Below are 23,573 nucleotides of genomic sequence, written 5' to 3' on the forward strand. Positions count from 1 at the left end.
GCCCGATCCTTAACCCACTGAGCAAAGCTAGGGATTGAACCTGCATCCTCATGGATACTAGTTGGATTGTTTCCACTGCACCACAATGAGAACTCTGAAACACTCATGAATTTTTGTATGTAACCATGTAACTACCACTCATATAAAGAAATTTCTAGGACACTGGAAGGATCCTTTGCACTCTTTCCCACTGAATACTTACCAAAGTTATATATTAGTCTTGCCCTTTATTTTCTTTTTAGGGCCACACCTGAAGCACATGTAAGTTCCTGGGTTAGGGGTCAAATTGGAGCTGCAGGCACACCACAGCATAGCTACACCAGATCCAAGCTGCATCTGCGACGTATGCCACAGCTTGTGGCGATGCAGGATTCTTAGCCTACAGAGAGTGAGGCCAGGGATTGAACCCACATCCTCATGGACACTATGTCGGCTCAGTTCTAACCTGCTGAGCCACAATGGGAACTCCTAGTCTTGCCTATTTTAAAACTTCATATAAATGGAAACATTTAACATGTACCATTTTTTATCTGGTTTCTTTTGGTCAAAATTATATCAGATTCATCTATGTTGTTCCATATGGCAAAATTTCATTCTTTTTCACTGTGTAATATTCCTTTGTTACAGCTGCTTACTCTATATACTAATATACACCAACTATTTTCTGCCTAGGCTATCTCCTTTTCTAGACTGTTCTTTGACAGCAAGAACATCTCTGTACCCACTTCTCACTCACTCCTCATTCTGCATCATCTCAACAGTAATCTGTCTTTCCTCTAAATGTATATACCATTTGTATATATTTGGCTCATTTGGCTCTTATACAGCTATAACATTAATGTTGGATGCTCTATCAAAGTCATATAACATATATGGGAGATTCAGACACACACACACATACACATGTTAAACATGCTCTCTGTCCTCAGAGAGCTTATTTTTTTATTTTTCGTCTTTTTGCGATTTCTTGGGCTGCTCTTCCAGCATATGGAGGTTCCCAGGCTAGGGGTCTAATTGGAGCTGTAGCTGCCAGCCTACACCAGAGCCACAGCAACTCAGGATCCAAGCTGTGTCTGCAACCTACACCACAGCTCACAGCAATGCCGGATCCTTAACCCACTGAGCAAGGGCAGGGATTGAACCTGCAACCTCATGGTTCCTAGTCGGATTCGTTAACCACTGTGCCACGACGTGAACTCCCTCACAGAGCTTATTTTTTATATTTTATACATGTTTTACTTTATATATACTTCAAATAAAATATAAAAAATAAGCTCTCTATGGAGAAAGTATGCTCACAGTCCTGAGTTTTGACCCCTTACTAATTATGAGGCTTTAGGCAAGGCACGTAACTTCTATGAATGAGAGTTCCCTCATCTGGAATAATACATTATTTTGTTGTCTTATCTTGCAAGTTTGTGAGTTTCAAAATTTAGAAATAGCAAGTCTGCAAAAGTGCCTTAATAAATGATAAAATAGAGATGAAAACAAGCATATTATTTTACCTCTTTAACAGATGCTTATTGACAAACTGATGCTGTAATAGGGAATATTAGAACTAGATTCCAAGGTTTCAAATTCAGATGGGGTTGGTCTCTATGTTTGTGTGAAAGCATCTCACTGACCTTTCCAGTGACTCTGCTGGGAGTATTTTCTTCCAGTTCTTCACTATCTTATCTGACTACTCCTTCTTAGCATCTGATTCCTCTGTCTGTTCCTCAAAATGCTTTAATTCACAAAAATGTCATGCTTGGCTTAATCCTGATAGCTCTCTTCATTTACTCCCTGGGGAGCTCATACATACTCATGTGACTTCCAAGGCTGTATCTCTAGTCTAGACTTTACCCCATATTTGGGACTTTCCTATTTGAATGTCTGCTGGGTATTTTCACCCGGATAACTAATACCTTATGCTCTATATTCTTAATTTTCATCTTCCCACTTAAACATGATCTTAAACCGTCTGTGTTAGAAGCTGATAATCATTCTTGACATATCTTCCTCTTCATCTTTCTGTACATTCAATTCTTGTGGATTTACTCTTTAAATTGTTTTGTGAATCTCTGTATCACTGCCAACTTTCATTTGAGTGACTACAATAATCTTCTCCCTCATTTTCTTAACTCTGGTCTTGTCCCCTTCGACATCACTACCAGAAAATAAGTCTCAGAGGTAAATTTACACCAGTGCCTTCAAATCACTTTAGCCACTCAGATGATCACATTCTAAGATCTGTGATTTCCAGTAACTGTACCTGCTCCATAATTTCATGTAACCCACTTTCTTTCTTTTTTTCTTTTTTTAATCTTTTTGTCCTGCCTTTTTTTTTTTTTTTTAAAGGGCAGCACCCACAGCATATGGAGATTCCCAGGCTAGGAGTCTAATTGGAGCTGCAGCTGCTGATCTACACCACAGCTCATAGCAACACTGGATCCTCAACCCACTAAGCAAGGCCAGGGATCGAACCCACAATCTCATGGTTCCTAGTTGGATTTGTTTCCGCTGCCCCACGATGGGAGCTCCACTTAATACTCATTTTCTGACCACTGTCTCCTTCATTCCCTCTGCTGCCCTGACCTTTTTGCTCCTAATCTAGGTCAAATTCCACAATCATTATAATCACAATCCTACACTAACACTCAGTTCTAGCCCCGCTCTTGCTTTCTCTGTAATTAATTAAATTTTAGTAAAGCCATAACCCTCGGCTTGTGAGTTGTGTGCAAATCTAACCCTGTTACTCTGCACTTACATCTGTGAATTTGAACATAGCTGGCAGATACCACTTTAATTTTCTGATGCAAATCTCAAATGGGCTGTCAATGCTTAGCTTTTATATTTTCTTAATTAACCATCCTCAAGTCCTCCCAGACGACTCCTTTTCTCAAATGCAAAGAGCCCTTCCACTCTACTGTGCTCTCAGCTGAGAAAAGTGATTCTTCTTTCACTTCAGAAAACTGAAGCAACCAGAAGAAAACTTCCACAGATACCCATCCTCACATCTACACACCTACCAATCTGCACCCAGATACTCTGCCTCTCTGGCTGCTAAAAGAGAGGAATCAGGTATACTCTTACTTCATCTGAACCCAGGCCAAATCTGTGCACTAGAGATGGCACTACATAAATATGTGTTGAATTAAATCAGATGTATTTCCAACCTACTTTGCAAGGCCGCACTCGCAGCATATGGAGGTTACCAGTCCAGGAGTCAAATCAGAGCTACAGCCGCCGGCCTACACCACAGCCACAGCAATGCAAGATCTGAGTTGCGTCTGCAACCTACACCACAGCTCATGGCAATGCCGGAGCCTTAACCCACTGAGTAAGGCCAGGGATTGAACCTGCGTCCTCATGGATACTAGTCGGAATCGTTACAACTGGGCCACAACAGGAACTCCCTACTTTGCAAATTCCTGAAAGGCCTGGATTAAGTTGATATCCGGAAGACCTCTAAATATAAATCCTTTGGGAAAAAGTCATTTATTCTTTCATTCAAGCAATCAACAAATACATCATGATTCACGATATAAATATATCATGATACTATTTAAGAGGCACTTTGTGACTAAAGATTCAAAATTCAGAGGGAATAGCAATAATTCTGTGTTGAGCGTGAGAGTGAAAACTAGTATATTAAAAAACAAACAAAATTTAAAAAACCCAAAGTAGGCATAAAAAAAGATATCCATTCGACTATAAACTGTACTTGGGGGGGGGGGGCACGGGGCAAATGTCGTGGAGATGTCCTAGAGAGAACAAAGAGATTTCATTTTCATTTTATATATTCTCCTGCACTTAACACTGAATATAAATTATTCTTTTTTAATCATTTCAAAAATTGTTTTTATTATTCTTAATAAAGAGGATATTTAAATCAAAGTATAAAGATTTGAGAAAATGATGAAACAGTTAAGTGTCATGAGGGAGATACGGATAAAAGAAATAAAGGTAAAAAGGAGCCTCTGGAACTGTTAAAATCCAGAAAAAATAGTTTGAGGACCTCTAATATGAAGAAACTCTCAGGGCCAACTTCTGCCCAAAGTCATAACTTTTAAAGTTCAATGACAACTTGAGATACAAGACAGTAGTTCCCACAAGTTCATTCAGGATTTCATGAAAATTCCCAACTGCCAGGAGTACTTTGGGGTTGGAAAGAAAATAATAAATCTAGCTTGGCCCATCTAGGTGGTAAATTACTCAACTCATAATTTTCTCACAGTTGTTCCTTACAGATAAAAATGAAGATCAGAGATGTTGTATAGTCAGCCTAGAATTAGAGAAAGGCTTTGACTCTGAATTTACTCTCCAATTTTGTGATTTTTAGGCTAACAGTTCATAATTACTATAGCTGCCTTTTGGATCTTCAGGAGTGAAAAGACCCCTGAAACTATGATCAATAATTTAATTTCATGTTTATACACTTAATTTATGTGTTCATTCCAGGCAGTATCAGAGACTGAAGTTTTAAAACTTCAATGGAATATACAAACAAAATACATTACAATATTTGTACCTTCCACATCTTATGCTATGTCACTAGGAACTGCAGCTGACCCTTTAACAATACAGGGGGGGTTGGGGCACCAACCCAAATGCAGTTAAAAAATCTGTGTATAACTTTACAGTTAGTTCTTTGTATCTGTCAATCTATGTCTGCAGATTCAATCAACCATGGAGTCAACCAACCCGTGGACTGTGCAGTACTGTAGTATATTTATTGGGGAAAAAGACCTGCCTAGAAGTGAACCTGTGCAGTTCAAACCCGTATTATTGGAGGGTAAACTGTGTTTTTGAAATCACTGAGGGATTCTTATAATGACAACATTTTAAGAAGAAACAATAGGATAAACTATCCTCAAGCAGACACATAACATCATACGTTTTCAAATTAGACGAAATGTAAACATAACTTTAGGCAAATGGTGCAGAGAGAAAACAAAAATGAAAAATAAGAATATCTAAATTTTATATGAAGAGCATATTTTCTTATCTAGATGAATTATTATGTGATAGGTCCCACAAGAATTACAGAGGCATGCTTGAAAACTCAAATTTTTATATAAATCTATAGAAGCCAGAAAAGACAGAGTGAATAATGAGTACATAACAGAAAGTGCATAATGAGAAAGCAATTTCAAAGGGAAGTAGTTGAAGAATAGAGTTCTGTTTTAAATATAAACATTTTTTCCTGAAATTGTCCAAAATCTAAGAACAGACCAATTTATTATAAGTATCCTCCTTCTCACATTTTTGGGTGACAGAACAATTTCTCTGAGTGACTGCATATTAATGATATAGTTTGTTGAAATCTGTACCACCAAAAATCCTTATCCAGCCTCCAAAGACTCACCTAGATGTTGCTATTTAATTTCCAAGTACTACCTTTCCAATTCATTCAGTTTTAAAATATCCTTAGTTTTTCATTTAAAAAGATACATGCATCTATATGTTCGCTGCAGCACTATTCACAACAGCCAAGACATAGAAACAACCTAAATGTCCATCGACAGGTGAATGGATTAAGAAGATATGGTATATATACCCAATGGAATACTACTCAGCCATAAAAAGAACAAAATAATGCCATTTGCGGCAACACGGTTGGAACTAAACTCTCATGCTAAGTGAAATAAGTCAGAAAGACAAATACCATATGATATAACTTATATCTGTAATCTGATATATGGCACAAATGAACCTTCCCACGGAAAAGAAATTCATGGACTTGGAGAACAGACTTGTGGTTGCCGAGAGGGAGGGAGTGGGATGGACTGGGAATCTGAGGTTAATAATGCAAACTATTGCATTTGAAATGGATAAGCAATTAGATCCTGCTGTTTAGTACTGAGAAGATCTATCTAGTTACTTGTGATGGAGCATAACAGAGGATAATATGAGAAAAAGAACATATATATATATATATATATATATATATATATATAATTGACAGAACACTGTAAACAAGCTATAACAGAAAAAATAAAAATCATTAAAGAAAAAAGATGTGGTACAAATATTTTCAGCCATAAAAAAAGACAAATTAATGCCATCTGCAGCAACATGGACAGAGCCAGAGACCCTCATACTAAGTGAACTAAGCCAGAAAGAAAAAGACAAATACCACATGATATCACTCATTTTGTGGAATCTAAAATATGGAACAGATGACCCTATCTAAAAAATAACAAACAAACAAAAAACAGAAACAGAGCAAGGCCAAGAAGAGCAGACTAGGGTTCCCAGGGGTGGGGTTGGGGGGAGGGAAGGGAGTGAGAGGGATGGGCATTTGAGGGGTTTTGGGGAATGCAACCTGTTATATCTGGAATGGACGGGTAATGGGATTGTACTGAAGAGCATAGGGAAATGTGTGTGAGTGGGTCACTTTGTTGTACAACAGAAATTGATGAAACACTATAAATCAACCATACTTTAATAAAAATGATTCAAAAAATGGAAAAAAATAAACACAATGGATGAAAAAAAAATACCCTTAGTCCAACAGTTCATTCCTATGTCCAGACCAAATTTTTCTTACCACAATAAATCAAAAAGGGCAAGCTAAGTTCATCTGGCCTTGAATGCAAAAAATGACTTGAGTAAAAAATGATGAAATTATACAACATTCCATATAAAGAAACATAACATTTTATAATAGACTTTTTGTCGTCATTTTGTCTTTTTAGGGCCGAACCTGTGGTGCATGGAGGTTTCCAGGCTAGGGGTCGAATGGGAGCTGCAGCTGCAGGCCTACACCACAGCCACAGCAATGTAGGATCTGAGCTGCATCTGCAACCTACACCATAGCTCACGACAACAACGGATCCTTAACCCACTAAGCAAGGCCAGGGATCGAACCCAAATCCCAATGGATACAAGTTGGGTTTGTTACTGCTGAGCCACAAAGGACTCCTAATAGCTATAGACTTTTATAGTCACTGCTGTTTGTGCTTAGACACAAATAGGACAAAAGAAAAAAAAGTCATCAATAACAATAAAGTTAAATACTTCTACAGATCTGAATTTTAGAAAGCAGTATTTATTTTTATAACTCCAGGTAAGTATAAGAAAAATATTCACAAAGAAGTGTAAGTTACATAGGAAGTAATACTAATAGTCTATAATGATTAAAATCAATATATTGGTCTAATCTCTTATTTCCAAACCAAAATTTATATTTATTTACTTTTTGTCTTTTTAGGGCCACACATGTGGCATATGGAGATTCCCAGGCTAGGGGTTGAATCGGAGCTATAGCCACTGGCCTATACCATAGCTGCAGCAATGCAGGATCCAAACCGAATCTGCGAACTACATCTGCTCACGGCAATGATGGATCTTTAACCCACTGAGTGAGGCCAGGGATTGAACCTGCATCCTCATGTTTGCTAGTGGGGTTTGTTACCACTGAGCCCCAAAGGTAACTCCCAAACCAAATTTTAAATAAAGTACTATACCTCATTTCTCATGATTCTCCAAAGATTGAGTGTGATTCGGCCAACAATGTTTATCTCGCTCATTGTATCCGATCCATAGTCATCTCTTTCAGCTGCAAATCTATTCTCAATTTTGTCATCTATAGAAATGAATGTAGACTGCATTAGGATTCACAGAAATCAAAGTTACAAGCAAACTATGAGAAAGAAAATGAGAATAATAAAAATTAAAGATGAAGATTAGGAGTTCCTAAGTGATTAACGAAACCAACTAGGAAACATGAGGTTGTGGGATTGATCCCTGGCCTTGTTCAGTGGGTTAAGGATCCGGTGTTGCAATGATCTGTGGTGTAGGCCGCAGACACGGCTGGGATCTGGTGTTGCTGTGGCTGTGGTGTAGGCCGGCAGCTGTAGCTCTGATTAGACCGCTAGGCCTGGGAACCTCCAAGTGCCGCAGGTGCAGCCCTAAAAAGATAATAAATAAATAAATAAATAAAATTAAAGATGAAGATTAAAGGTGAAATGTAATTCAAAGTCTATTTAAGAGAATAATCATCATTTTGACTAGTAAAATGGCTTTTCTTTCCCTTTAAGTTATGAAAAAAATTTGTAAAATGTCTATGAAAGGTGCACATATATTTTTTAAATAAAAAATGTACATATAGACACACATACTTTAAAAAAAACCTTTTTCTCTTTCAATATGGTGATTTCTGGTACTCTTTTCTTCATAAAACACCACATCATTTCTTTGGTGTCTGGATGAAACTATTTATTGTTAAACTGGTCATTTCTTGGCAAAAACTGGGTAATATGTAATTCTCTGAAAATTATTGATATTAATAATATTCATATTCAGGATGAAATTCTCTTAACTATGTATAGAGAACTACATGAAGAGTTCCTCTTATGCAAATGGAATCCTGAGTCTAGTTTCTTAGGTGATGATTTTTATCTAGTATAGAAATTAAAATTCATTTCTCCTATATAACGTTGGGTATATATAAATGTTGTTGAATAGAGGTCTGGAATAATAAATATATTTACCATAACTGAGGGTCTATTATGTTCTAAGAACTTAACATTTTCTATTTTAACACAGTTGCTTTATTATGTTAGCGTAATTTTTATTTTGCATTGTAATATTTATTTACTTATTTATTTTGCTTTTTAGGGCCACACCCATGGCATATGGAGGTTCCTAGGCTAGGGGTCCAATCGGAGCTTCAGCTTTGCCGGCCTATGCCACAGCCACAGCAATGCCAGATCTGAGCTGTGTCTGCAACCTATACCACAGCTCACAGCAATGCCAGGTCTTTTAACCCACTGAGTGAGGCCAGGGATCGAACCCACAACCTCATGGTTTCTAGTTGGATTTGTTTCTGCTGCGCCATGACAGGAACTCCTGCATTGTAATACTTTCTACTCAGGAGAAATGTTTTACCTGACCCAGGCCATATAGTAACAGAACTAGTATTCTAAACCAGGAATACCTGATTCCAAAGACAATGTACGTGCACCTACCTCTCTTCTTTAAAGACATAATGTTTAGGAGTTCCCATCGTGGCTCAGTGGTTAACAAATCCAACTAGGAACCATGAGGTTGCGGGTTCAATCCCTGGCCTTGCTCAGTGGGTTAAGGATTTGGCGTTGCAGTAAGCTGTGGTGTAATTGCAGAGGCAGCTCAGATCCTGAGTTGCTGTGGCTGTGGTATAGGCCGGCAGCTACAGCTCCGATTAGACCCCTAGCCTGGGAACCTCCATGTGCTGCAGGTGCGGCCCTAGAAAAGGCAAAAAGACAAAACAAAACAAAATAATAATAAAAATAAACAAATAAATGAAGGAATAACGTTTACAAGGTTTTTTTTCAGGTGTACAGCATAGTAATTGAGTATTTTTGCAATTATATTCCATTACATATTATTACAAGATTATGGGTGTAATTCCCTGTGCTATACAATATGAACTAACATAGTACTGTAAATCAACTATAATTTTTTATAAAAAGGTTTACAAAAGTTCTTTTGGTTTTTTAATTTTTCATTTAACAAAAACATAACATTCACTATATTCTCAGGTGCTGCTCTAAGTATTTCACAATAGCTTTATAAGTTCTACTATCATCTCAATTTTACAGATGAATAAACTGATGTTTTTGATAGGTTAAATAACTTGCTTCACACCATATAATTAGTTGCAGAACAGCCAGGATTTGAACCCAGGCAGCCTCTTTCCAGAATGTGTGCTCTTTACTGCTGGTGCTCTTTATATGCCTCCCTAATCATGCCCTTTCTACTGCACCACACTGCCTCAATTAAAATGGTTCCATCAGTGTTCTAAAATAGCAGGAGTTACCTATGTCACAGCCATAGCAATGTGGGATCTGAGCGACATTTGTGACCTACACCACAGCTTGCAGCAAGACCAGATGGTTGACCCACTGAGCAAGGCCAGGGATCGAACCTGCATCCTCATGGATACCAGTCAGGTTCTTAACCCTACTGAGCTACAAGGGGAACTCCTCATGCTCCCTTTCTTGAATGTTCAGAAACCTATCCCCAATGAAGTGCTGAAAAAAGTGAGATTACTCGTATCACTCAAGGGACACAGAAGCTACAAAAATATAATGCAATGAAAAACTAAAAGCAGCTCTGCCTTTTAATTCCAAGTTTTTGCAAAGCTCAAAATATTTAGTCCTTGAATCTTCTAGCTTCAACCTTTCCCTTTAAATTTTCCCAAACTTGAGACATTTCACTGACTTCATAATCCCTTTCAGGAGGTCTCTTGATTAGTTTTACTAATTTTGTATTTGATCTTTGAGCTTCTGGGAGTACATGCTACCTTGTCCTAGTCAGACTTGTGGGAGGGCATTAAGATCAAAGTTATTAAGAATTCTGTGACTATAAAGAAAACATAACTTTAAAAAATGCTTTAAAAACTAATTTTGATATGAATATTATTATTGACCCTGCTTTCAATTAGAATCATACTTTTGGAGAACAGCCTTCAAAATTCATGTAAATTTTTAGTCTAATACTCAAATAAAAATCAATAGTGCTCCTCTACCATCTCATCCTATCTTACCAAATGGATAAAACAAAGAACCAACAAATAAAATTATGCTGTGTCAAGTCAAAGAAATGTTATACGCTTCATAATGATTACAAAGACTTATCTCATAAAACAGAAAAAACACTTACATTAAAATGCTGGATGAAGGAAGCACAATAAAAATGGGATACATGTAGGACTAAAGTTACATAAAAAAATACTTATGATACATATCTATGAAAAATGAAAGGAAAATAAACAAAAAATATACTACATAGTATATTTCCTTTTCTTGATTTAAAAATTTTTATAATAGTTATGATATACCTAGAACTTAGATAATTTAGTATTAAAAACTATGCTAAAGCAATAATACTTTTTAACATCTTGTCTTCATTTTGTGATTTGCTCTGTAGTTGAACAATAAAACATTCACAGTGCTTCATACCTGGCACCCGAGAGATCATCTGGCATAAGTCAACACTTAGTGCTGCAGCCCTTTGCAAGAGGTAACCCCAGGAGTGCATCTGAATCTCATATCCTAGCAAAATATCAGGATCATACCTAAAGAAGGAATGAAAACATTACACAAGGACCACACATTTGAACTTTAACCAGAAGGTTAAACCTTTAACCATGCTTCTTCATGATATAAATTTAAAAAGTAAAAATCTACAGTTTATAGTGTTTTTCAGGAGGGAGGGGATGATAGTGCTACTTACAGGAACGGATGAGGTGATCAGAATTCCTAGCGTGAAGCTACTTTTATAGTAAACAGTTTTTACTTAGATTATGTATTTACTTGATATAACTTGGCAAAGAAACTGCTAGAAATTGGGGTTCCACCAGTGAAGGCATTAACAGTGAGGTCTATGAGTGAGGGTATAACTGATATAACGTGGGTAGGGCAGGGTCAAGTATGAAGGCATGGTGGACACTGTATTTTGAAAATGATCCCACAGGTGATTTTGTTGTCACTTTTCTACCCTCTACTGTCCTTTAACATTTTTAATTCTGAGAAAGAAAAATGAAAATGTCTTCCTTTTCCCACCTAATTTTGGTAATGGTTTGGTCCTCAAAAATAAAGCCTCAGTAATTACAAATCTGTCCTTTAAACTAAAGAGGAAGGTGGCAGTTTAATGGAAGAAAGAAATATTAATAAGGGTGAGATTAATGTGGGAAAGCTAAACATCAGAAACTAGGAGAAAAATGTCTCACTGTGGTCACAGAGTTGCATTGGTAGAACTGAACTGACAATTTGCACCCAACCCAGGAGCCTCTTTGTGCTTCCTCTTAGGACATCCATAAAGATCACCCGGGAAAATGAAGGAGAGTAAACATGAAGATTCACTTCAATGGGAAAATTGTGTGGGCAAGAGAAGAACTGACTATAGTCTTAAGTGGAGAATAAAAGCTTTGGAGAGCAAAAACTACTGTAATGCTATCAAAGCAGAAGCTCCAAATTACTCTCATTATTGTACTATTATTTTAAAAGGTCAAAAAGCAGAGTGAGGAGTTCCCATTGTGGCTTAGCAGTAATGAACCCAACTAATATCCATGAGGATACGGGCTCAATCCCTGGCCTCTCTCAGTAGGTTAAGCATCTGTTGTTGCCGTGAGCTGTGGTGTAGGTCACAGCCCGGATCCCACATTGCTGTGGCTGTGGTGTAGGCTGGCAGCTGCAGCTCCAATTCAACCCCTAGCCTGGGAACTTCCATATGCCACAGGTGCAGCCCTAAAAAGACAAGAAAACAAAACAAAACAACAACAACAAAAAGCAGAGTGAAAAGATCACAAAAAATTTTAAAAAAAGAGTTGGGTTTTATATAACTGCTCATAAAGTCACTTGGAATTATGATGTGCAGCCTGTCCAGATTATATTACTTAACACCTAAAGTATCACCCAATGTCTGCAGTGCAGGATGACTCCCATTTCCTGATACATGGCAACTCTACAAGTCTGTGGTATAATAACAGATCATGGGCAGCGACAGCACAAAAGGACTCTGAACAAAAACTGGAAAAATCAGAAAATATAAAACAATACCTCTTTATTATATTTGCAATTTCTTGAAAAAGTGCTTTCTCATCAGCAGCATAGGTAACTTCTAGTCCTGTAATTCCAGATCTAATAAGTAATGGAGTCTGATATCTGATATCTAAGAAATAAGCAAAATATTTATTATTATTTATAATTGTATATTATCCCTTATTTTTGAGTGAAATTATGCTACTAAAATATTTTAAACTAAGACAGCATTCCCCAAAGTAAATACATATAATTAACTTAGTTTTTGAAAGTTTTCTTAAATGTTTCCTAGTTTAATATGCAACTGAAAATTCAAATTTTATTTTTTAGTTATTTTCCTGAAAAGTCTGCATTCACAAAATTCCCTAGATAACAACGTGTGTCCCAAAAGAAATTTTATTACTTTGTTTCTTTCTATGGTAAGAGCTTGCTTAGTAGAGAGTATTTTAATAAGTGGATTGCTGGAAAAATGTTTACAGCTACCTCTCCAGGGGGGAAAAAAAAAGCCCTGATTTGTATTGTTTGCCTGCTTCCTTGTTTGCCTGCTTCCAAGATGTGAAAACGTCCTGCCATGGCTAATTTCAAACTACTAACGTGACACCAGCTAGTTTAAAAAAAATCCATGAAAATTTAGCAATTTGCTCATTAGTTGGTACAAGCCAGCTCAAGTACTCCACTGATTAAACTGCAAATTTCTATATGGTTTTGTTCTATGTTAAAACTTCCTGTTCAACTGACTGAATTCACATATTACCATTTAAAACTGCAGAGGTATACTTGGTATTTTATGAAGTGTCTTATTGCGTTATACCATATAAAGAACCTCTGAACCAAAAGTATTTAAGAAGAGATACCAATAAAATTAGAATACATCTTAAATCTCTTAAAAACTATTATAGTAGTAACTTAACTTCTTTTTTTTTTTGGCTTTTTTTTTGCTATTTCTTTGGGCTGCTCCCGTGGCATATGGAGGTTCCCCGGCTAGGGGTCGAATCAGAGCTGTAGCCCCTGGCCTACGCCAGAGCCACAGCAACGCGGGATCCCAGCTGCATCTGCAACCTACACCACAGCTCACGGCAACGCCGGATCCTTAACCCACTGAGCAAGGGCAGGGACCGAACCCGCAACCTCATGGTTCCTAGTCGGATTCGTTAACCACTACGCCACGACGGGAACTCCTTAACTTCTTAAAGTAAAAAAATTTTATATTAGCAGAAAAATACCAGCATGTATATATAAGGAAGATTGTCCACTCATCTTAGAGAAACACAATCATCAGTATTAACAATAAATATTTTATAAAATAATATTCAGGTCAAATTAGATATGCTAATTGGAAATTTTATTAATAAGCTCTTTATATTGTTTTGCTTCTAATTATAACTCAAGAAAAAATAATGAATTGAGAACAAAGCTACACACAATACTTCCTACTCACAGCTCAGCAAACGTTTTAGAAAGGAGTTCATTATGTTTGTTTGGTTTAGATCTCCAGCACAGAAACTGTCCCATTAAGAGGTTCATCCTAGAGTAGGCAGGTATAAAATTAATAAAAATGCACATTACCTTGACTAGACAAAGTCTTGTCTTTATCAATCACTATTACACCCGTGAGTTCTGTTTTGTCTGTATCTGGTAGTGGAGTGTCAGATGAGATGCAGTAGAAGAGAGCACAGATTGGGTCAAATTCAGGATCTGGTTCTAAGTCTCGTCTAGTCCGAGCGTGTAATTCTACACTGATTAGAGTAAGATTTTGTATCTATAAAAAGAAATAAAAATTATGTTTTTAAACACTTTTTTGAGACATGCTGAAAAAGAATGTTTCACTAAGACTCTAGGGAAATATATGTTTAAAATTACAGAAAAAATAAAGTCACAATTTAACACTCTACAAATTAAAACTAGATTTTTATTTCTAAAATCAGATTAAAGAGTTCATATTTTTCTTTTAAAAAATATGCTTATGCTGTAATTTCTTAATGAAAATACATACTTAAAACTATTGTCTAGGAGCACCTGTTGTGGCTCAGTGCTAATGAATCCAACCAGTATCCATAAGGACGCAGGTTCAATCCCTGGCCTCACTCAGTGGGTGAAGGATCCAGCACTGCTTGAGCTGTGGTGTACGTTGCAGACGTGGCTTGGATCTGGCATTGCTGTGGATGTGGTATAGGCCAGCAGCTACAGATCTGACTGGACCCCTAGCCTGGGAATTTCCATATGCTGTGGGTGCAACCCTAAAAAAGACAAAATAAATAAATAAAATAAAATAAAACTATTTGTCTAAAGTACATGCAGTGCCTCTTGATTTTCTCAGTTTCTGTTTGAGAAAGAGAATATCCAAGTGGTTGGACATTCAAACCAAAGTCTGTTACTTTTTACTTTGTACCCAGTTAACTATAGTTTTACCTACAGTTTAAACTCAAAAGAGCTATTTTTCAGCTTGAAGCTCCCATCTATTAATTCTCTGAGGGCTACTTAAATTTAGACTTTAGTGTGTACAAGGCAGACTTCTAATTACAATTTTTTTCTGAAAAAAATCATAAGAATTGTATGGCATAAACCACACAAAAGCCAGTTTTTTGCCCATGCACATTTTCTCTCTGGAATTACAGTCATCACTATAGCAGTCATGTCATATATGTGGCAATGGAAATTAGTAGACTACTGTTACAATATTGGTAAATACTCAGAGCATGTAAATTTAAAACAGGATTTCTATTTTGTATTTACCTTGCACACTATCTGTTGAAACATAAATGCAAGGCACTCACTAGTGAGGGTAGAACTTAGTACCTATCTCTGGAGGACAACTTAGAAATACCTACCAAAATGTAAAAACTAGTAGTTACCAGTGGGGAAAAGGAAGGGGGGAGGGGCAAGACAGGGGCGGGGGTTAAGAGATACAAACTACTATGTATAAAATAAATTAGCAACAAGGACATATAGTATAGCAGAGAGAAATGGAGCCATTATTTCATAACTTTAAATGAAGTATCATCTATAAAAATACTGAATTACTATGTTGTACACCTAAACATAACTATACTTCAATTAAAAGAGACATATGCTTTCATCTAGAAGTTCTACTCTTGAAAATATATCCTGTAGATATATTCATATTCGTAGCCAAAACATATGCACAAAGATGTTCACTAAAGACGATAATAGTTCCAGTTTTTTAATAAATTATACAAGACTAAAAACCTATGTGTCCATCAGCTGGGGACTGGTTATATAAATTATGCGACATCCGTAAAGGTTACATAGAATAAAATACTCTATAACCTTCAAAATTTTCAAAAGAATGAGCCAGATCTGTATGTCCTAATATGTTGGAAAGGTCACCATAAAACATTGATAATGGAATAGTGTAGTATGCTTCCATGTGTGTAAAAACTGTTAAGCACATGCATAGAAAATGTCTGCAATGAGACAAAAAAACATAAAACTGTTTATTGCTTTTGGGGACAGGGACTGCCTAGTCTGAGGTGGAAAAGAAGCTTACTTTTCATTGCAATTCTTTTTGTCTTGATTTGAAAATTTTTTTTATCATGTACATGTAATCGTACATGCATTCATTAGTGAATATGTTACAAGTACTTTTTTAAAATAGAAAGAACATTAATTATGCATGTATAAGGCATATAAAATAAAACAAATTTCTAAAATCCTACCACTTTCCTCAAGAAATATATATTGCTGTTTCTATTTTTTAAAAAAACTAAAGTTAAACAAAAAATCAAACCAAGTAAAATGAGGAGCTAAGGGAAAGAACTTTCAAATATATACTCTTCAGGATTTTTTTTTGAATAATAAGCATATATAAAATTGTAAAATAGAAAATCTCTCCCTAACTCCAAATAAAACAAAACTGTTTAATTAGAAGAGAATGAATATGTGGAAAGACCATGAAGATTGAAGACAGCTTCAGGTCAAGAGTCCTGGAGGTTGATTTACTTATATACTAGGCCAAATTTCACATTCAAATTTTGTCTTTTTAATCTTTGATATAAGATACATTACTGGAAGTTCCCATTGTGGCTCAGCAGAAATGAACCTGACTAATATCCATGAGGATGTGGGTTTGATCCCTGGCACTATTCAGTGGGTTAAGGATCCAGCGTTGCTGTGGCTGCAGTGTACGCCAGCAGCTGCAGCTCCAAATTCAACCCCTAGTCTGGGAACTTCATATGTTGTGGGTACAGCCCTAAAAAGCAAAAAAAAACCCCAAAAAAGCCAAAAAAATTATCGTTCTTAGGGGCGTTTTTTTTTTTTTTTGAAGCCAACATACGGAATGAAGAGATGGAGAGAGAGATTTATTGAGTGTGATCAGTAAAAAGGTGGGTAAGAGAGAGGGGCAAGGACTGCAAACCTCTGCTGCAGTGTGTATATTTATACATGAAAAGAGAGATTAGCCCAGGGTAACGAGAAACAGAAGAAAAAATGCTATGAGCACAAGTTCTAGAAAAAAAGGAGAGTAGATTTTTGTTGTTGTTGTTCATTCTCTATTTGACCACCAGGTGGCTATTTGGAGTGTGCCTTGAGATGAAGAACACATGTGTTGGGAAGCTATGAGCAACTTGCCAGAGCTCTAGAGTGATTTTGAAGGCGGCCCAGGATTCTGAAATAGGGTTTTGTAGAATAAATTAATTTCTGTAGAATAAGTAATAAAAAAATATGTTTTTCAAATAATAACAGAAAAAAATCAATACAAGTCATTTTGTTAATGTCTATCAAATTTACTTTAATAAATATTTTTTAACAAAGTATTTTAATTTTTGAATTTCAGGTGTGATTAGATATACATTCCTAAGCTTATTACTTGATTTATCTGGGCTTCAGAGGACATTACAGGGCCAGGTATCAAACAGGAACTAAACAACTGCTGGTGAATGAAACAATACACAAACAATTAGGGAGTTAGATTATGTTCCAAACTAATTCTAAAAAAGTACAATTCTTAGTTCAAATTTAGGGCAAAAAATGAGGACAATATTTAAATTTTTCTCTTAGTCTATTCATCCAATCCTTAGAACAGTTCAAGATAGAACTTAACTATTGGTTGTTGGCTTCAAGAGACCAAAAAAACCCAAAAAACCACCACCACCCCCAAAATCAAATTCTCTGCTATAAAGGCCAAGACATAAAACAACTGTTTAAAGCTAGCATTGACTGAAAGAAATATCATGAAAGTCATGTAATTTAAAATTTTCTAGTAGTCACATTTAAAAGAGGTAAAAACAAGCTAAATTGATTTTAAAATATCTTCTTTTAATCCAATACATCTAAAACTACCCTTTCAATATGTAATCAGTGTAAAAAATTACTAATGAGATATTTCACATACTTTTTTCCTATTAAGTCTTTGAAATCAGTATGCATTTTATATTTGTAACACATCTCAATGAGGTTGCAAAAGTTTTTATGGAAATAAAACTTTTAGTTAAAATTAAATGAAATTTCAAGTTCCATTCCTACATGTATAAGCCAAATCTAAAATTCTCAATAGCCACGTTGCTAGTGGCTACCATACTGACAGCACAAGTGTAAACTACAAAAATATATTCTAATTTCCACCTCACTGTCAGTCAGGTATGTCTTAAGTTGTGTTTTCTTCAGTACATATAAATTTACAGTGAACCATTCAGATATATTCTCGTCTATCCTGCGACAAATATTTTTTTTCAAGACAGCTTCCTATTCTTTGCATATGGTCTGTGTTGTGAAGGTAACTGGGTCATAGATTATGTGAACAAATGAATTGTAACAAGCACTAATCCACTGAGCCAACCAAAGAGAAAATACAAGTAGATATCACATCTGAAATGTTATAACATCATAATACAACAATCCCAGAGTAATACACAGTTTCTAATGGCTAAAAAAAATCTTTTCTTCTTTGTATTTTAGGGCCATACCCTCAACATATGGAGGTTCCCAGGCTAGGGGTTGAATCAGAGCTATAGCTGCTGGCCTACGCCACAGCCACAGCAATGCCAGATGCAAGCTGAGTGCAATGCCGGATCCCTAACCCACTGAGTGAGGACAGGGATCAAACCTGTGTCCTCATGGATACTAATCAGATTAGTTTCCACTGAGCCACAACAGGAACTCCTAAAAAAATCTTTTCTAATTTAGCATCTTCTTTAATTTCAGGTATAAGATTTGTGAAAAGTATGAAATCACAAAGCAGTCTCAGTAACTGATGACTACTTTTAAGTTTCTCGGCTCTAGGAGTTCCCTGGTGGCTCAGTGTGTTAAGAATCTGACGTTGTCACTTCAGTGGCTCAGGTTCCTGCAGTGGCATGGGTTCGATCCCTCGACCAGGAATTTCTGTAAGCTATGGGCACGGCAAAAAAAAAAAAAAAAAAAAAAAAAGTCTTCCTGTTCTATATAAATATATAAATAGTAAGAATAATAAGAACAGAATGAAGATTAATAGGTACAGAAATCAATGTATTCCTCCTTCAGCAAAAAATTTCTGTATTTTTACCACAGAATAAAACATGAGTCAAAGTATATGTGTCCTTACTATAGTTTTACCTCATGTAAAGCTTTTGCCTCCTGTAAGTTTTGTATGCTGACTTTGAAACCGTAAGTATTGTTTAAAGATGGTCCATCAATCTGAGAAGTTTCTTTCTTTGGGGTAGTTGCTGCAAATTGATTCTATTAAAAACAAAAACAAAAACACAGAGCCAGAAAAAGATAAATGAGCAATCATTTTCTCTCTTTTGACTACTTATTTCTGCTTACATAATATAATGTATTTAGTAACACATGGTAAACTAGTATTATCTCTTTAAGTCCAAGAAGACACAAGTATTTTATTAGAATTTTTTTCAGACTAATAATTCAAGATACCAGAACTGATACATGTAGAAATATCTTTAATGATCTGTAAGTAAACCATATGTTAATTTTTTCCCCATAAATCCCAAATACTGAAAATAATAGTCTTTTAGAGAGTTGACATTTGTGACCACACAGAAACTTATCCTGACCTTTCTTGAAAGTATGACAAACAAGTAAGCAGGCAGGCAAGCAATGTATCTGCAACTAGTTTGGCTAAAATTTATAAAAGGTTTGAACATTGTGGGTCTGTATTTTACCCTAATATAACATATCTGAAAGATAAAATAAAACATAAATAGTTTTCAAGAGGTTACAAAGAATATAACCTATTTTTTAAAATATATTTTTTATGATTTCCAAATCCATTAACCATTTCTGCCAAAGTGTTGATTTATATTTATGACACACACTTGTTTTTAATTTTCTTATTAAAGTATACTTCATTTACAATGTTCTGTCAATTTTTGCTGTATACACATTTGTTTTTAATATATATAGCCTATAATTTAATAATACTAACTTAAAAATAAGTTTTAAAAATATTTGTGATCTCAAAATAGAAATACTAAAATATATATGTAGTTAATGATATTTATGAGAAGTGGCCAATATAGAAATGATCTCTATCATATATTTCTAAGGATACGTATCAAATGTATACTTTTTTCACATAATTATGTATTTCTGAGTTAAGTATTACAATAATTTTAGCATTTGAAGACACATGATTTTTCAGAATTTCAGAGGTAAATAATGTTGCTTTCCTTTGCTACTTAGTCAAATGAACTGAAAAATCAATGTTATATTTGAGGAAAAAAGTAATAAACCAAGAAAAAGGATATATTTTTGGTGGGATCAAAAATCACTTACTTGAGCTCTGCTGTCATTGGATTGTTCTGATTTTGCCAGTAATCAGTTAATGTATTTGTATCCTCATAATCCACATTTTGGCTATCATAGTCACTTTCTCTGTAATATTTGTATTTACATATAAGAATCTTTTAGATCCCGACAACAACAAAAAAAAACTAAAAAAAAACTATGCAATTTCTTGTTGTCTCAAAGATATGTAAATAAAATGATGCAAAAATATAATAAACTTATTAAAAAACTGAGACACAAAGTTACCAATTATCTAACTGAAATCTAAGAATAAAAGCGGATCTTCCACTGATCTTTAAATATGTTTAGCATAGTTACCTTTGCTTGTGTTAAGAGTACTCTTCTAAGAGCATCAGTATTATGACTTCCCTTCTTATGACTTAATTTCTGGGTTTTTGGTTCTGTGGAAAGAAATTTTATATTTAACATGTATATCAAAATTGTCTGCTTCTGTGGTTTTTTTTGTAATTTCTATAAACTCTTAGACGCCATTTATGAGTACTGTCCTATAAATTCCCCCCAAAGACTTCATAACTTAAAAATGAAACTAATTCAAACCTCTGACCCCCATACTAAAAAAATTTTTTTAATTTGTATTATTAAATAAAAACATGGATTTTAATTGTTGAGTTTTATACCTCAGTTATTATCCTAGGGAATTATTTAATTATTTATAAGGATGAGGAAAAGATATAGTCTCTACCCTCAGGAGGTCTAGAGAGAGAATCAGACATTCATATAACGTACAACAAAGGGGGATATAATTGGGAATTTTTATCCAGTCAGAGCGATTAGGAAGGCTTTTTTGAATTAAAGTCAGAAGAAAGAGTAGGAATTAACTAGGAACAGTGGTGATTTTCCCTGATTACTGAGCAAAAAACCTGGCAATTGCTAAGGGTGAATAAGAAGACTAGGGTAGAAGCCCAGGTGAGAGATGATGAAGGCCTGACAGGGCAGAGATAGAGAGATTTGGGTAATTTAGAAAACAATGAAGTGTGGAAACCACAAGATAGGCCATGAGGGAATCAGGTGAGTATCATAAACAAATCCCATCTTTCTGACCCATGTAACTCAATGACAGAGACATGGTGGTACTATTCACTGAAATAAAGAAAACTGAAAAAGGACCAATGGTTTTCAATGTATGGGCCTGTATGAGTGTGAGTGAGGTGTGTTGGGTGGCTGGTGATGAATGCACTGAGATCAAAAACTGAGTTTAAAAAATACTGATGTTGTGATGCCTTTGAGCATTCAAGAAGAAATGCCACAGGCAGCTGGATATAACGTTCTAGAGATTAAAGAAGAGTTTTGAACTGGAAATTTAAATTTGTGAGTTATCTATAGTGATCATGTTGGCAGGAATTAGGTCACTCAGACAGAATATAAAGACAGCTTAGGGCTAAGCCTTAATAAATTCCAACATGCAGATGATAACTGAGAATGTGAAGTAAGTTTCAAAGCAAAGCAAGTAGGAAGAAAGGAATAGAGGGACAGCCAAGAGGAGACGCTCCAAGAAAGAAGGTGTAAACAAGCCAAAGGTTGCTTAAAGGGCATGTGATAGGAAGACTGGCTACATGAAGGTTATAGAGAATCTTTGTAAGAGCCAGACTGGTGGAATGATGGGGCAGAATCCAGTTGGGAGTGGGTTGAGAAATGAGTAGAAGGGAAAGAAACAGAACTGTCAAATTGGAGAAATCTTTTCAGAGATTTGGCTTTACAAGAGAGGGAAAAAGAAAAGAAATTGGCAGATGTAAGGTCAAGGCAGGTGTTTAGCTTTCCTTCTATTTTAAAGCATGGGAGAGATTTGGGTATGTATCAAAGCCAGTGAAAAACCAGGTCAAGAAGGTAACGTTTCTAACAGGGCTCCTATATTTTACCCAGAAGGCAAGAAAATAGGAAGGAAGCAGATGTAAGAAAGATAAAAGGGTTTCCATGTGATAACGTCTTTCTAAGAAATGATAAAGTAACAATAATCTCTCATTAGAAGACCTAAAATATCAATTAAAAAGCTCTGGGAGTTCCTGCTATGGCTCAGTGGTAATGAACCCGACTAGTATCCATGAGGACATGGGTTCAATCCCTGGCCTCTCTCAGTGGGTTAAGGATCCAGCTTCATCATGAGCTGTGGTGTAGGTCGCAGATGTGGCTCAGATCTGGCACGGCTGTGGTGTAGGCCAGCAGCTACAGCTCCAATTAGACCCCTAGCCTGGGAACTTCCATACACCATGGGTGTGCCCCCCCCCCCCGCCCCCTGCCAAAAAACCCCCAAAACAATAAAAGTAAAAAGCTCTGATTTTCATTACATAGTCTAATGCTGTCTTCATTTCTAATATTCAAAGAGCTTTACAGAGACTTTCTGTTGTTTGTTAACTTACCTGCTGACAAAGGGCTAAGGCCAGTTGCCTCGGGAAGCCTTTCCAGAAGTTTTCTTCGTATGATTGGTGTACTATGAAGGCAAAGTGATTCACATATCTCGGTTCTTGTCCTAACATTAATTGGAGATATCACTAGAGGCTCCTGAAGCTCACTGCAGGGGCTTTTCTGTATACTGTCTTTTACGGGCTTTAAGAAGTTCTCAATGGTTAGGGAATGTAGTTCGTCTAATGGTGATGAGGGTCTGTCATCTCCATTTAATGTTTTGGAATCTGGGGATGTTGCCCGTTGCCAAGGGGGAATTACTGGAGAATCAGGGGAGCTATAACTAATGTAATAGTCATCATCCTCATCCTCATCATTCTCAGCATCATCTGCAGAAGCAACTGGTGGCAGCGGCTGACTTCCACTTGCAGTTCGACTGCATTCTGTGGTTGGTGCTTGCAAACCAATCTGAGAATTATCAACATCTTCCTTGGTATGTGCTGTGGTGGGGAGTATACGTTCAGTTGTACTCATTTTTGGAGGCACTACAGGTTTGTCATCTGGATTAACTGAGGCGCTGAAGTTCTCAGCAGATTTTACAACTCCAGTTGGCTCTGTTTTAGACAGTTTCCTGGAACGTTCGTATTCTTCTTTGGCTTGAAGCCATGCTTGAACCAGTTGTCGACTTGGGGCACATTTGCAAGGCATAATCACAATTTTTTTATCTTCAATCATTTTATGGCTATTACTTGACCCTTTACTGACAACTGCTTGGCCATTGCGAGGTGGTGACCCAGGTCTTGGATTCTGAGTCATTGCTGAGAATGCTGTTTTCCATAGACGAAGTCCTTCCAAGGAAAAGTCTCCCTCAAACTCAGCCAGATCATTTGCAAGTCGAGTTTCTACCATGAGAAGCCGTCCACCAATCTCCCTATAAACAACATATTTTACAACAATTGTTTTGTC

At 36.1% G+C, this 23,573-nt stretch overlaps 1 protein-coding gene across 3 annotated transcripts in view; it reads right to left on the bottom strand.

Annotated features, from left to right (window-relative positions):
* REV3L (REV3 like, DNA directed polymerase zeta catalytic subunit) overlaps window positions 1-23,573 on the bottom strand; it is a 200,899-nt gene that overhangs the window by 58,991 nt on the left and 118,335 nt on the right. For all 3 annotated transcript variants that reach the window (XM_047762811.1, XM_047762819.1, XM_047762829.1), the window contains exons 14-20: window positions 22,625-23,538; window positions 20,568-20,650; window positions 19,059-19,181; window positions 14,079-14,271; window positions 12,531-12,642; window positions 10,932-11,047; window positions 7,455-7,573 (exon numbers count right to left, since the gene is read on the bottom strand). In XM_047762811.1, coding sequence (XP_047618767.1) covers window positions 7,455-7,573; window positions 10,932-11,047; window positions 12,531-12,642; window positions 14,079-14,271; window positions 19,059-19,181; window positions 20,568-20,650; window positions 22,625-23,538 — 1,660 coding nt within the window. The remainder of the gene's footprint in view (window positions 1-7,454; window positions 7,574-10,931; window positions 11,048-12,530; window positions 12,643-14,078; window positions 14,272-19,058; window positions 19,182-20,567; window positions 20,651-22,624; window positions 23,539-23,573) is intronic.

Source organism: Phacochoerus africanus, chromosome 2 (assembly GCF_016906955.1).
Source record: "Phacochoerus africanus isolate WHEZ1 chromosome 2, ROS_Pafr_v1, whole genome shotgun sequence".
NCBI classification, from domain to species: domain Eukaryota; kingdom Metazoa; phylum Chordata; class Mammalia; order Artiodactyla; family Suidae; genus Phacochoerus; species Phacochoerus africanus.